Source organism: Bos indicus, chromosome 14, assembly GCF_029378745.1.
Source record: "Bos indicus isolate NIAB-ARS_2022 breed Sahiwal x Tharparkar chromosome 14, NIAB-ARS_B.indTharparkar_mat_pri_1.0, whole genome shotgun sequence".
Lineage (NCBI taxonomy): Eukaryota > Metazoa > Chordata > Mammalia > Artiodactyla > Bovidae > Bos > Bos indicus.
This window is the reverse complement of record NC_091773.1, coordinates 16,781,253-16,796,693: the sequence shown is the minus strand read 5'-3', so window position 1 is coordinate 16,796,693 and position 15,441 is coordinate 16,781,253. Positions and strand designations below refer to the sequence as shown.

Below are 15,441 nucleotides of genomic sequence, written 5' to 3'. Positions count from 1 at the left end.
AGTCTGCTGCATTGGAAAGAACACCTTCCAAAGGATTTAAAAAAAAGTATCTTCCTCTATTTTTCCCCAAACCCACTGAAGCAAACAAAGCAGTATGTCTCATTCACTCATTATTTTTAGGGATTCAATTTTCCATACCTGGATAGGCTATGTATTCCCTGATAGCTCAGTTGGTAAAGAATCCACCTGTAATGCAGGAGACCCCGGTTCATTTCCTGGGTCAGGAAGAACCCCTGGAGAAGGGAAAGGCTACCCATTCCAGTATTCTTGGGCTTCCCTTGTGGCTCAGTTGATAAAGAATCTGCCTGCAATGCGGGAGACCTGGGTTTGATCACTGGGTTGGGAAGATCCCCTGGAGAAGGGAAAGGCTTCCCACTCTAGTGTTCTGGCCTAGAGAATTCTATGGACTGTATAGTCAGTCCATGGGGTCTCAAAGAGTCGGTCAGGACCGGACAGTGCGACTTTCACTTTCATTAATCAACCTATAAATCAAGCTCTTTGCAAGTGGGCTGGTTATACCCGTGGAATTTCAAATGCAACACTTTAAAATGAAACTATCTTATTCTAAACCATCTATATCTTCGTTACATTGTTAATGTAAGTCATCATTAGACTTCCTTAACTCTTTTGGAACAGGCTTTAAGAATGAAGAACAAAAAGAAACACTTTTCTGCAATCCATCTACAGATCAAGGGCTAGTTTGTTTACATGTTCATAGAGTTTCCTCATGGAAGAGCCCCTCTCTCCATACCATGTAGGTCTACACTTCTACAAACAAGGCCCCCCTAATAGATGCTAGGGATACAAAGACTAAAGCAGTGTCTTTTTCTTTTTTTGTCTGTAGGGGAAGGGAAGCAATTTCCTACTTGCAAGGGTTGCTATACCTTTTCTTAAATAGCTAGATAATAAATATTTTGGCTTGTCAGCTGTACAGTTTCTGTCATAACTACTCATACAACTCTAACACTGAAGTAGGAATGCAGCCCTAGACAGAATGAATGGGCATGGCTGTGTTCCAGTGAAATTATTTACAAAAACAGGTGTCTGGACTTTTGTCAACTCCTGAGAATATGATGAAAGCTATGGGTCTTTTCTCCCTGCTGCTGCTGCTGCTGAGTCGCATCAGTCGTATCCGACTCTGTGCGACCCCATAGACAGTAGCCCTCCAGGCTCCCCCGTCCCTGGGATTCTCCAGGCAAGAACACTGGAGTGGGTTGCCATTTCCTTCTCCAATGCATGAAAGTGAGAAGTGAGTGTGAAGTCGCTCAGTCGTGTCCGACTCTTAGCGACCCCATGGACTGCAGCCTACCAGGCTCCACTGTCCATGGGATTTTCCAGGCAAGAGTACTGGAGTGGGTTGCCATTTCCTTCTCCACTTTTCTCCCTAGAAAACTGCATATACACATGTAAGTTTAAAACATTGTTTCAGAGTTTTCATATGCTGCCTGAAAAAACACTATTAGTAGACCCTAGTTAAGAACTTTAGGACTAAACAAATATATAGTCTTCCCTCAAGCCATAGTTACTCAAATCTTTCTGTATTATTCTATCAACCTTGGTTCCCTGGTCTTTGAGTCCCAAATAGACTGAAAACAAAGGGTTGGTGGGTAAAACCACACAGAAAGAAGTAAAAAAATTATTATAATCAGGCAAACTGGCAATAGCGAACAGTCATCCTGGTAAGAAATAGGAAAACTAGATAAAGCAGAATTCAAAAATACTATAGGCCACATTATATAAGTCTTGTACAAACAGATCCTGATGTTATCTATATAAATTAGAGCCTTTGCAATAATGATCTGAATACAGGGAATTCTTTTAAAGATAGGAATTATTCTCTACAGGAAATATATAAAGAGCCAGCCAACAAGCACAAGAAAAATAATCCAACATTATTAACCATCTATGACAAGTGTTAGTGAGGATGTAGACAAAGTGGGACCCTCATACAGTGCTGGTGAGAATATAAAATGGCACAGCTGCTATGGACAACAGTTTGGCAGTTCAACATTAAAACAGAGTTACCATTCAACCCAATAATTCACTTCAAGGCATATACCCAAAAACCAAAACTCTATGTCCACACAAATATCTGTACACCAGTCTTCACATCATTCAAAATAATCCAAAAGGGTAAACAATTCAATGTTCATCAACTAATGAGTGGATAAACAAAACATTCATACAACGAAATCTTATTTGACAATAAAATGAAGTGCTGATAGACACTGCAATATAGATAAACCTTCAAAACATTGTATCAAGTAGAAGAAGCCAAACACAAAAGGCCAGAGTTTGATTCTGCTTGTATAAAATGTCCAGAATAGGCAAATAGATAGAAAATAGATTTAGAAATCTAAATAGAGATAGAAAGTAGATTTTCAGTTCCCAAGGGGCTGAGGATGGAGGGATAATGGGCATTGGGTTTCTTTTTAGGGTGAAGAAAATGTCTTGAAATTAGATAGCAGCAACACTTGAACAATACCACTAAATACTCTAAAACCAATGAATTACACTTAAAAATCATGAATTTTATGGTATGTAAATCATATTTCAATGGTTATTTTAAAATAATAAAAAGACAGGAATTCAATATATTTTAGGAAGATTCTAATTTAAAAACACCAAGTCATTCATCTTTAAATCAAGATTAAAACAGCATTTATTTTAATACATTCCTTTAACACCGAGCACAATGTTTCACAAACCTGAGTAACATACAGAGCCTTATAAAGATTTTGAGGATTTCCTATATTAATTTTTTTATGATTATGTACAAGCCAAACTAGATATAAATTCATTTAAGTTTTATACAAATAAAACTATAAAAACAACCATCAACAAAAATATTAACAGAATACACTGGAGGTTTCCTGACACAAATTCTATTTGCTGTGTGAATTTAATTCAGATTGCTATGGGTTTCTCTTGAGTTTAGCATGCTACCTATCATGCTTGTTGTGCATCTGGATGACTCGACGCATCCACTCCTCTTATCTAAAGGGCTCTAAACCTTCATCTGAACGGCATGTATGACATCACATCTCACAGCTTTCTCTTGGAAGCAGAGGCATCGCTTATGTATCAAGGTCAGAATGGGTTCTCATCTCATGACCCTGAGATAACTAAAGCAGTACTACTTGGGGGCCAACTGTAAACATAAATGCAGAGCCTGAACTTTTATGGCTGCTCTCTATAAGGCAGCAAGGTAGATGATTTCTTTTATGGCTGCTCTCTATAAGGCAGCAAGGTAGATGATTTCTTTTATGGCTGCTCTCTACAAGGCAGCAAGGTAGATGATTTAGAACAGTTATTTTTTTCTTCAGATCACGAAAGAAATCTTTAAATTCTCATTGAGAATTTATGGACCCTCTCCTCCCAACTCTACTCTAAGAAGACAAATTTTAGAAATAGTGGGGTAACTTAAATTGTGTTTCAATGATTCTAAAAATTGTACCCCTCCCCATTTTAACATGCCCAAAATTGGGATGTATATTATAACTGATGGTATGTCATAGTTTTAATTTTCAGTGTTTTTTCCTTTCTTACTGTCTCATAAAATAATGTTGCATGTTTCAACTGTTGCTACCTTGGATTCCATGAAATACAGTAGTAGGTATTCCATGAATGTACTCAGTCATGTCCAATTCTTTGTGACCCCATGGACTGTAGGCCACCAGGCGCTTCTGTCCATGGAATTTTCCAGGCAAGAATACTGGAGTGGGTTACCATTTCCTTCTTCAATTCCATGAACAGTAGATGAAATAAGATGCAGATTTAAATACATATAATAATAGACCAAGTAAATAATTGAAAAATAACAGTAACAAAGAAACAAACTTAAAATGGCACAACCTCACTTATCTGGAGAATCTGTTACACAATTTAAGAATAAAAAAATTCTACTTGAGAGCAAGTGGGCTTCCATTCTTTATGAGAAGAATTAATGTAAAAATAATTATTTCATCAAAACAAATTTTATTCTAATTGGCACCCCCACCATCTGTATTAAGCCCACCAAAATGGGGAGAAAAGTGAAAGTTCTGAGCTAATTAAAGTTAGATTTAAATTTTCCCTGGGCCAAGTAAACTTAAACTCCATGAAGTACATACTTCCTAATTCATTGAAACTAATTCCTTGAGTATTAACATGGGATTCATGCTATCTATCTCAGGGTTCTTGAGAAACGAAATTTAAATATGTATAAAGCCACCTAGTCCCACTGAACAAATCAAAAACCAAAAATAAAGGAAAAACATGTTCTGCCTCCTTTGTGAAAAGTTTTAGAAGCATATCAACAGAGATATTCATAAATGACTTTGAATTGATGAAAAACTTGATAGCAAGCAATCAGAAATACAAATAGTATCTTGAATAAAAGCTTTTTATACATGCTTACCAGGTGGCACTAGCGGTAAAGAACCTGCCTGCCAATGCAGGAGTTGTAAGAGACCAGGTGTAACCCCTGGGTTGGGAAGATCCCTTGGAGGAGGGCATGGCAACCCACTCGAGTACTGTCTGGAGAATTTCATGGACAGAAGAGCCTGGTGGGCTCCAAAGGATCGTAAAGAGTCGGAGGTGACTGGAGCAACTTAGCATGCAAAGCATAGGCCCTGAATCAGAAGCATATATCATAAGCAAGTTACAGTCATAAAAGTCTCTTTAGATTACTCAAGTACCCAGAACTGATTCTGTGTCAACCAACCTTGTCAGCTGCACTCACACACATAACAGACACTGCTTTTGAATAAGAAAATAACAAACCTAGTCCATATTAAATTTTTAATTCAATAATATTCATTTAGCACAATTTCATTTCAAATAAATTTCATTTTATAACTTGAACTTTTGATCAGTTAAGAACACACTTAAAAATTAAATGCAAATCCTGAATTAATACTTTAAAACTATTTTGAATTAACATTCAAGCATCTGTATTACCTTGTAAAATGTCTGCCATTAGCATGTTTCTCCGTTATCACCGTATTCTTATCAAAACTAGAATCTGAAGAATTCTGTGCATTTTTTCTCAAGGACCTTAAAGTACGTGTCTGGTGGTAGGTTTCAACTTCCTTAACTGAAGACCCATCCTTCAAAAGAAAAATTTAAAAAGCCATTTAAGTTTTTTTCTTCAGTCAAATATCCCAGTTAAACTCCTAAGACTTCTCTCTGATTAAAAAGTTTGTAACAACTGCTTTTGGAACAGTATTATTTTTGCATCTCCACAAGAAACTAAAATAGTTAATATCTAGGATAATCATTTTATGATAAACAAGTATGAATAATGTCTATAAGGTGGCTAATTTAAGATTTATTAATGGTTTATAGTTCTATTTCATAACAAGTAGTCTAGAGTGAAATTTTCTGCCACTGATAAAAAGTTGTACTAGTTCATAACAGTAAGTGCTCCTCTTTTTTAAGGCTACAGAAATTAGAAAGATACACACACAAACTTGGAACCACTGGCGGCAACTTTAAAATAACTAGACAATCAGAACTTTTGGCTTCAGAAGCAATTTTGGCTTCAATGACAAAAAGGAGTCATTACTATCTCACACAGTTTCAGTCAGATAATGTAAAAATGAATTTAAAGACTGTTTAAATATGTTAATTAAGTTATTAAGTCATGTCCGACTCTTTATGACCCAATGGACCCTCCAGGCTCCTCTGTCCATGAGGTTCTCCAGGCAAGAATACTGGGGTGGGCTGCCATTTCCTTCTCCATTAAATATGTTAATTTCTTGTAAAAACCACAGAGTGCCATGTAACTTTGTTTTTGCTCAACAGAGACTCTCTAAGTTAGTGGGTTGGCTTTATAAGCTACAGAGGTTCTATCATAAACTGTTCAAGATTTCATACATGCCTCTTAGAAACCACATAAAGGATATTTTTACATTAGAAGAGAAGCAAATGTACCTAACAACACTATAATCCTAAATTTTACTACTCTAAAAATTTATAATTTTAGAAAAACAGGCATTTATTTTTTTTAATGAAACGTCGTTCCCCCACGCTTCTTTTTTTTTTTTTTTGGTTTTAAAATCTAACATTTTATTTGTTTTCTAGTTGTCCCATTTCTTCTCTCATCCTTTCATTTCCCTCTCTTGCCTCTTTTTGGAATAATCAAGAATTTCTGTTATTCCATTCCCCCCACCCACGCTTCTTAGGCTGGCTTTACCTGGTCATTTCATTATGTTTTATTAGGATATTTTGTCATTTAATTTTGTTTCAGGAAGAATATTTGATGGGCTCACAAGTAAGAATATTTATATCATAAGGACCTGTGTAAGAAACTGACATGCTCTTAAAGGCATGAGAGGACAAGTTAAAAAAAATTAGGTTCTTCATAAGATATTAAGTGATATGTCTGAGCTACACACTTTCATCAATGTGCCCGTATTTCAAGATGTCTGAAAAAAGAACACCTATGCATTTAGATAAGTGCATTATTTTTAAAATGAATACCTACATCTTATATGCATGTGGTGTAATATAAGACTCCAAAAAAAATTGTTTAAGGGTATTTATTTTTAGTTTCTCAAATTCCATATGTACTTTTTCTTAAAATGGATCTAAGAAGACATCCTAACACAAGGCATCCTCTTAAATTTACCTTTCTCCCATTTTACAAAAGAAAGTCATATCTCTCACTCATTCTGAATCTTACTATTATAGGCTGCTTCAAGGCATTAAAAATCTTCGAAGAGCCAAACATAGAAAAACACTAATGTAGGTGTTAAGAAAATGAATGACTATGCTAGGCAACAAATCCTTTCCTTTGTTAGATGTTCCCAATTCTTCGCTTTTAACAAAATTGAAAGGAGACCTAATCAAGCTAAGAGACCATTAAAAATGTTTGGCAAGTGATTTTCTGCACATAAGCCAGAAAAACTGAGTGGCACTGCAAACAAAACTCCTTTCATTACTATCTATTTATTTATATGAACAATGTTTCTCAGCACTTACCTTTACAAAAACAATGAAGCAAGATGCCAAAACACTGTCCTCAACAATAAATAAGATCTGCCCACAGATACATAAGCTAACTGGGTGGGTAGGGAGACTTCAACCACATGAAATCCTAACAAAATATTACTTCCTATGTTTAATCATTTTAATAAAAATATTTTTTGTTGTTTTCATCAGTTGAATATTAATAATTACAATAATTTAATGCACAAAAATTTTATTTCTTAGAGCTCTGTCATGGAAAAGTGGAAAAATACAAATTTTGTTTTACAAGTATGAAAGGATAATTAACTAATGACTTTCAAGCATGAAAATATATCAAGATAAAATGCTGTTAGTTAAGTGGATGGGAAATAAAAATTAAAAGAGAAAAGAATCAAGGTAAAATTTCTGGCTGCTAAAAGAGCTTGTTCATGCGTTAACTTTTAATGCTTCAAGACAGGTATCAAATAACTACGATTTTTAGATTCCAGGGGTTACTTATAAAAGTGTGATGCAATAGTTTTATTTTTTAATGTCAACTTTAAAAAAATGACAGAAATTATCTCCTTTGTAACTATTTAAACTGATGTGGGGGATGGGGAGGACCTTAGATGGCAGCTTAAAAATGTAAGAGATTATAAAGCTAAAAAAATTTTAAAACTCAGAAGAAAACATAGGGAAAACTTTCATGATATTGGATTTGGCAATGATTTCTTAGGACACCAAAAGCACAGACAACAAAATAAAAAGATTAAGTTGGACTTCATCAAAATTAAAAAAACTTTTGTACAAAGGACATTATCAATTAAGTAAAGTGGAAACTCCTGGAACTGGAGAACGTATCTGCAAATCATGTATTTGACAATGACAAAGGACTGATACCCACAATATATAAATTCTATACTGCCACAACAATAAAAAGTTAAAAACAGGCAAAGGACTTGAATGGACATTTCTTCAAAGAATATACGCAAATAGCCCATATACACATGAAAAGATGCTCAACATAACTAGTCATAAGGAAACAGAAATCAAACCCAACAGGGGATCACACCAATTAGGAAGGCTATTACCAGGAAAAAAAAAAGAGAGAGAAAGAGAAAGTAAGTGTTGGCAAGAAAGTGAAGAAACTGGAACCCCTGTGTATACTGTGGAAATGAATATGGCAATTCTTCAAAAACAATTAAACACAGAATTACCACATCATCCAGCAATGCTACTTTTGGGCACAATACTCAAAAAAAAGTGAAAACAGGGGCCTGAAGAGATACCTGAACACTCCTGTCCACAGCAGCATATTCACAATAGCCCAAAGGTGAAAGCAGACTTCATCAACAAATGAATGGATTAAAACAATAATATAGTACACACAATGAAATATTATTGTCAAAAATAAAGGAAATTTTAACACACTGAAATAACATGAATGAATATACTATGCTAAGTGAAGTAAGTCAGTCACAAAAGAACAAATATTGTAGGTTTCCTCTTATGAGACTCCTTGCCAGGGGCTCAGAAGAGGGAAAATGGAGACTTAGTGTGTGTGTGTGTGATTTTCTGGCCACTTGGGCGGGATCTCAGTTCTCAGACCAGGAATTCAACCTGGGCCACTGCAGTGAAAGTGCTGAGTTCAAACCACTGGACCACCTGGGAATTCCAGAGAATTCCCTTATTCTTAAAAATACCAGGGAATATTTAATAAGTACAGAGTTTGTTTTGGAAGATGAAAAATTCTGGAGATTGAGAGTGGTGATGGGTTATTGAATAATGTTAATATACTTAATGTTACAAAACTCTATATTTAAAATGGCTAAAATGATAAATTTTGTTATTTATATTACAATAAAAAAAAATGTCACCATATTCCTGGGAATTAAAAAAAAAAAAAAAAAGGTTTCTACAGAAAAAAAGGAGGGGAGTGCTAAATACTGGGAAAAAAGATTCCCTGAGAAACTCAGAAGACTTAACCTTTAAGCAGTCTAAGTGAATCTGTGATTTGCAGAGATTGGCTTAGTTCATTATCCCTAAGTAAGTACTAAGCATCAAGAAAGGCTCTCCTTAACAGCATGGAGAAAAAAACAAAACAAGTGTTTTGAGAATCACCTGTACCCGGGCATACACTGAGGAATTTAAAAATATAACTTTCAAAAATGTTCTTTATAAAAGCAATACAAAAATAAAAGCAATATGTGCCCATTACAAATGGAAAAATTAAGAAATGTACAACAATAAAACTATCACCCTCAATTTCAGTTATCCACAGATAGAAATGGGTTAAACCTTTGGATACACAAACCATTCTTTTCCTATGCATACATATTCACACAATTTTTAAATTGAGCTAATATTATTTATGCTTTGTAACTTTTTTCTAGTGATACGATCATTTTCCCAAGTCGTGAAGTATTATTCTAAAAATCTTTTTGAATGAATAGTAATCCAGCCATTACATGAATCTATTTAACAAACTGCTTAATAGTTACTTTACAGGGGAAACCTGGCGCACAGCAAGTGCTATATGCCTGGCAGCTACCAGCATTATAATCTTTTAACTGGTCTTCGAAACTCTCGGATTTGTTGTCTATAATCCATCTTAAACACTATCTTATCAGATTCCTGATCTAAAAGTTGCAACTTCTAAGCCTAAAATCAAGAGCCAGCCCAAAACAAACATAAAAATGGACTATTATTGTCACAAAACAAGTATACTCCCTCAAATCCAGAGTGGCCAACTCCAGGGAATAATATTCACCACCACATGTCAAAATCTATCCATGCTTCGAGATACTTCACTGAGCTGTGCATTTTTCATTATGTTGTGATATGTTTCAAGTTTTAAAAAATCTCCCAAAGGTTGTATATATCAGTGTCAAGTTTGGATTATCTTTCCAGACCTCTAAATAAACGTACAATGAAAAAAGAAAAGAACCCAATACCTTCTACATACTACAGTGTGTTTATTTTACCTAATAACATACAGAATAAACTGTACATAAACACAACCGAACCCCACTACCCATCCTTAAATGTCTCTTCAGCATGAAAAACAACCCTAACTTTAATGAATTGAAGAGACTCAGCTCTGTGAAAGCCCAGAAGGACAATGGCTAGCCTGACTCCAAAAGAAAGGGGCATCCAAACTTATAAAGTTTAAGAAAATAAAATCAAAGAAACAGATTTAAAACAACAACAAAATATTTTCTGGGAACCCATATAGGTCAGGGGGAAAAAATCCTTAAGCCCAGTTAAGTGAGATCATATTCAAAACGTAAAAGCAAAATGTGGTTAACAGGTAACTTTATCTTTAGAACCTGGAGGTCAACCTCCAAGATCAGATGAAGAAAAGTACAAGTTAACGAATATGAATAAATCCAACCATCTTCAAAAAGAAATCTACTCCAAGAAATGCTCTGTCAATAAAAGCATGAATGAGACTAAGAAATACTCAAGTACAATGAGAGTGGATCAAGGAAGTTTCTGAAATGCGTAACTGATGTAAAAAGCAAGCTATAATCAAATCAAATCCACTGAATGTAAAGTCCTGTAATTAGAAAATATTCCAATCACAACGGTATGTTTCATTTTTTTCTATTGGTAAACTTCCTCAGCATGAATATATTACCCCCTCAAGACCCAATCCTATGCTCACTAAATAACCCTCGGGTTACAATCTATCCCACGGAGGAATACTATGTCTCAAAAAGGTGTAATAATCCCTATTGGAAATCCTAGCTGGGAAAAAATATCTTTTCTACCCTCCCACAACCATCCAAGTGCTAGCTGCTCGACCACCACATACCACTGATTCAGCAAGACAATCAACCAAATATTTACCGTGCACCTAACATGCTCTAGGTGCTAGGAGCATACACTGCTGAACAAAAGTTCAAAATCCAAGTCCCTATGGAGTTCCATTCTGACTTGGGGAGAGAAGAATATTTTAAAAGTAGGAAATTATACAATATTTAGAAGGTGGTAAATGCTAGGGAACATAAAACAGAGCAGAGCATCCTGACAACGAGCAGTTTGCAATTTTCAGTAGGGTTGTTAGGACAAGGTAGTTAGCAAACACTTCAAACAGGCTACGTCATCCAGGTTCTCCTACGTCGGACTTGCAGCGCTACTTCTTCATATAAAGGTGAACTGAGCAAGTTATTTAAAGTCTGTCCTTATCTGTTAAACAAGGATGCCTATCTTACAAAGTTATGAGGAGTGAGTTAATATTTGTAAGATTCTTGGAACACATTAAGTACTATGAGTTCTGAGTTGTTGTTGTTGCTTTTAATTTTAAAAAAATGTAAAAGGTAAAGGAACATCTGATGCAGATATCCAGAGAAAGAATATTCCCAACCAAAGGTAGAACAAGTGCAAAGGCTCTGGGATTCAATGAGCAGCTAGGCCCAAGTGGCTGCAATAGACTGGGTTTTTCAAAAGGAAGAATAGAAGAGGATGTCATCATAAAGGGAAGGGGTAAGGATGCATAGGGCTGTTTCTCAACTTTTATTCTATTTAGATAGGGATTTTTGAGCAGAGTGATCAACTGTTACGACTTTTAAAAAGATCCCTCTGTAAGCTATACTGAGAACTCAGACTTTCAAGGGAGGAGGGTGTATATGTATATGTAAGGGTGGCAAATAGGGAGGCTGGTGACGAATCTACGTTAATAACCCGTGGGAATTCACTGGTGGTGCAGTGGTTAGGACTCCGTGCCAGGGCCTAGTTTCAATCCCTGGTTCTAAGATGCCACAAGCCACCCAATGTAACAAAAACAAAAACATCTATTTTAATAATCCAGGCAAGAGCTAACAGCTTGAATCAGCAAGGCAACACTGGAGCAGCTGAGTAGTGGTCAGATTCTGAATATATTCTGAAAGTGAAGCCAACAGAATTTGCTAATATGAACTAAGAGAAAAGGATGACTCTAAGGTTTTCAGCCTCAGAAACTTCAAAGAAAAAAAAAAAGTGCCCATTAAAGTTGACTGAGGTCTTAACAGCTGACAATAACTGTGTCCTATATGTCAGCCAAGTGTCCACGTAATTGCCTTACGTGCATGATCACATTTAATTCTCATTAGCCACGTGGTGGGTTTTACCCCCTTTCAAAAAGTACAGAAACCTGCTGATATTGGTAAGCTGATGTTCAGAACATTTTTTTAAATTTCTTAATTGCTGAAGTATAGTTGATTTACAGCACTGTATTAACTACTGCTGCACAGCAAAGTGACTCAGTTACACATAAACATACACATTCTTTTTTATATTCTTTTCCATTATGGTTTATCACAGGAAGAACTAACAGTTGTTTTAAGTGCCTATATTACTTAACCACTACTCAATACAGCATTACGGTCACAGGAACTGGCACTGTCCTGAAGATAATAAACACTCAATATTTACTGAAATTAATTAGTTCTTCTGAACAAAGGTTAATAAGTGACAGAGTTCATTGAAGAAGTGTCCAGCCTCCCTAGATCTCTAACAACTTCAGCCTGTGACTGGGAAACAGATCCTGAAAGTCAGGAAATTATTTGTTTTTTCAATTCAGAATCACAATGTCAGAGACTGAATGGGCTCTTTCATTCCCCTCGGTTAAGAAGTAATTCTGATGAGGCCTCTACAAGAGATTCTGACAATTTCATATCCCGATCTCTCCCTTACCTATGTTTTTCACTCTCTCCCACCATACACACCTCCCCTCAGCTTCAGTCTGACTTACCAGTTCTAACCCTATCTCCCGTCCTGTTTTTCCCACCCCCATGACTACCCTTCGCTTCAACAGAACTAGACTACTTTCTGCTGCCTTAACTTTGCTATGTACTGTTGCTTCCTCAATTACTGTAACATTTTGTGAACGCGGTCTCCTCCATCTGTGTCTCTTTCAGCAGCTGGGGGGTGGCGGAGGGAAGGTGGAGGGACTCTCTCCCTCGGACTTAATTGAATCTACCAATCAAACATCCCATCTGTACATCAGACCTAGGAGAAGAACTTCTTTCAAGAAGACTATACTGCTCCACCTCCATGGAAACCTACAGACCTTGTTTATAGCTGTTAACACGAAAATAAGGGAAAGGGAACGGGTTGTGGTAGCGGAAGATCCAAGTTCCAACTTCGATCTACCACTTCCCGAGTCCTTTTTTTCATCGGTAAGATACGTAATTATCCATTCTCATGGTGCTGTTACGAGGCTTAAGTAAAGAAGACGTAAATGAAACGTCGCTCTCCATCCCTCCACGTTATGCAACCTGGTGTTATTCAGGGCGTTCGGATTACCGAACTTCTCTGGATCGTAAACTCTAGGTCAGGGAACCTGAGTCACAATCTTTCTATCCACTCGCGGCTTCTAAGACACTCGTTATGCACACAAGTAAGCGCTCGGTAAACGCGCGTGGCTCGCGATCGCTGCGAACCTAGGGCGGCAGCCTGGGCCAGCGGTCCCGGAGGTGTGCGAGGTGGGGGGCGGGGCAAGCCGCTAATCAAGGTGGGGCCCCGAACTGCACTTCGGCTGCGGAGACCTCCGGTTTCCTCTTGAGTGAAACCAGATTAACACACCCTCTCAACAGTCAGCTCTTCTCTCCACCAGACCCACACACCCCTTCGGGCTCCGATTCTGAGAAGCCTTCCATTTTACGCGTCCTCGACAAATACTTCTCCCAACCTACACCCCCTCTTCTCTGCCCCACCCCCAGCCAACTGTCACTCCGATCCCACCGCCCACTCCCATCTCGCAAGGCCCTGCCGGGCAGTGGGCAGCGGGCAGTCCCCCAGGCCCGGCCCCAGGGGCCCGCCCCAGGCCGGTACTCACGCCCGCGGCGGCCGCGGTGACGGCGGACTGCTCAGCGGCGCCGGCCGAGCGGAGCCGCCTCCGGCCGATCTGCTCCAAACTGAGGAATTCGCTGGACAGGTCCAGAGAGTCCGTGGCCGAGGCGGCGGGGTGGCTCTGCAGCTCTAGGCTGCTGCGAAGGACCACCATCTTCTCTCCCTTCTTGCCCTGCCGTCCGCGGCAGGAGACGCACCAGAGTTCAGGCAACAGCCGCTCAGGCGCTTCCGCGCTCCGAATTCTGGCGCCACTTGCGCCGCGCCGCCGGCCGCAGCGCGCGCGCCCGGAATCCCTCCGCCGCCAGTCCCGCCCACGCCGCCACCCTACCACGGCGGGCTCGAAACTTTCCTCTCCGTAGCGCAGAGGGCTTTGGGCCGAATTTGAGCAGAACCCACACCGACGGTATCAGGGGCCGAGGCGACAGTGACAGGAGACTGCTTACTCCTTTTTCTTAGATAATTCCGGCTCGCTGAGCTCGGCGGAGGGACACTACGGATGGTTGCGCGACGTCCTGTTTGGAATTTTGGCGCGTGGACGCTGGTGGGGCGGGGGGGCGCGGGAAAGGAGGCTCCCGGCCTTTCTGATTGGCTGGCGGGGCCTGGTGGCCCCGCCCCGCCACTTCCGACACCAGCCCTCCGCTTCCCGCCACGCGGGATTCAAATAGAAAATGCGGAGTCCTTGACTGGGGCGGGAGAATGTACTTGACTTGTGACAGGTTTTGACTTTGCTTCTTAAGGACTCTTACTGATAACCCAAACGAGTTTAAGAGACAGAGTTAGAAGCGAGCGGGTAGAGTATTATAGTTAAAAGCAGGTTCTGTAACCCAGCGCCACCCTTTCCCGCGATCTTGAGCAAAAGATTCTCCCCGCCTGCTCTTAGATCTCCTAATCTGTAAATTAACTCTGATTTTTAACACCTAAGGTTCTAAGATATTATTATGCCTTACATATAAATATTTACTACTATTCCAGAAGAAAATAATTTATCTGAAAATAAAGCAGTCACACAACTACTTTGATAATAGCAGCGTGCTTAATGATCAGAATGTGAGCGGAGCCCTAGCGAAACAGAAACAAAAGCTATTTATTGATTTGGATGTCTGCGTTTCCTTAACTCGACATGTATTATATATTTATTGAGCATCTATTACGTGCCAGGCAGTATTCTAAGCACTCGGAATGCAGCTGTGAACAAAAAGCAAAAATGCCCTCGTGGAACTTAAATTCTGGTGAAAGGAGGAAGACTGAATACATGATATGTTTGTTACAAGGTAGTAAGTGTTACAGAGAAATGTGGAATAGGGAAGGTGAAGGGAAGCGTGAGATTTTAAATAGCGATTAGAGAGAGCTTCATGAAGTTTAAGCAGAGATCTAAAGGAGGTTATGTATATCTGGGAGAAGAGAGATGCAAGAAGGGAGCGGGGAACAGCTGGCCAGTGAGATCAGAGAGGAAAATGCTGCTAGAAGCAGATCCTGCAAGGCCTCAAAGATTTTTTGCTTTTTATTATAAGTGAGATGAAAAGACATCACAGGGTTTGAACAAAGGAGTGACCTATTCGGACTTTTGGAAAGAATCCCTTTCTCTGCTGCCTTGAGAATACAATATTGGGGACAAACATGTTAAAAATAAATTGTTAATATGACACTGAGTTTTAACTGGGTGTCCTGTATGTT

At 38.6% G+C, this 15,441-nt stretch overlaps 1 protein-coding gene across 1 annotated transcript in view; it reads right to left on the bottom strand.

The window, feature by feature from the left end:
- Positions 1-14,270, bottom strand: part of ATAD2 (ATPase family AAA domain containing 2) — a 63,583-nt gene extending 49,313 nt beyond the window's left edge. The window contains exons 1-2 of the mRNA XM_019973992.2: positions 13,754-14,270; positions 4,942-5,090 (exon numbers count right to left, since the gene is read on the bottom strand). Coding sequence (XP_019829551.1) covers positions 4,942-5,090; positions 13,754-13,921 — 317 coding nt within the window. The 5' untranslated portion in view covers positions 13,922-14,270. The remainder of the gene's footprint in view (positions 1-4,941; positions 5,091-13,753) is intronic.
- Between the last annotated feature and the right edge of the window lie 1,171 nt (positions 14,271-15,441).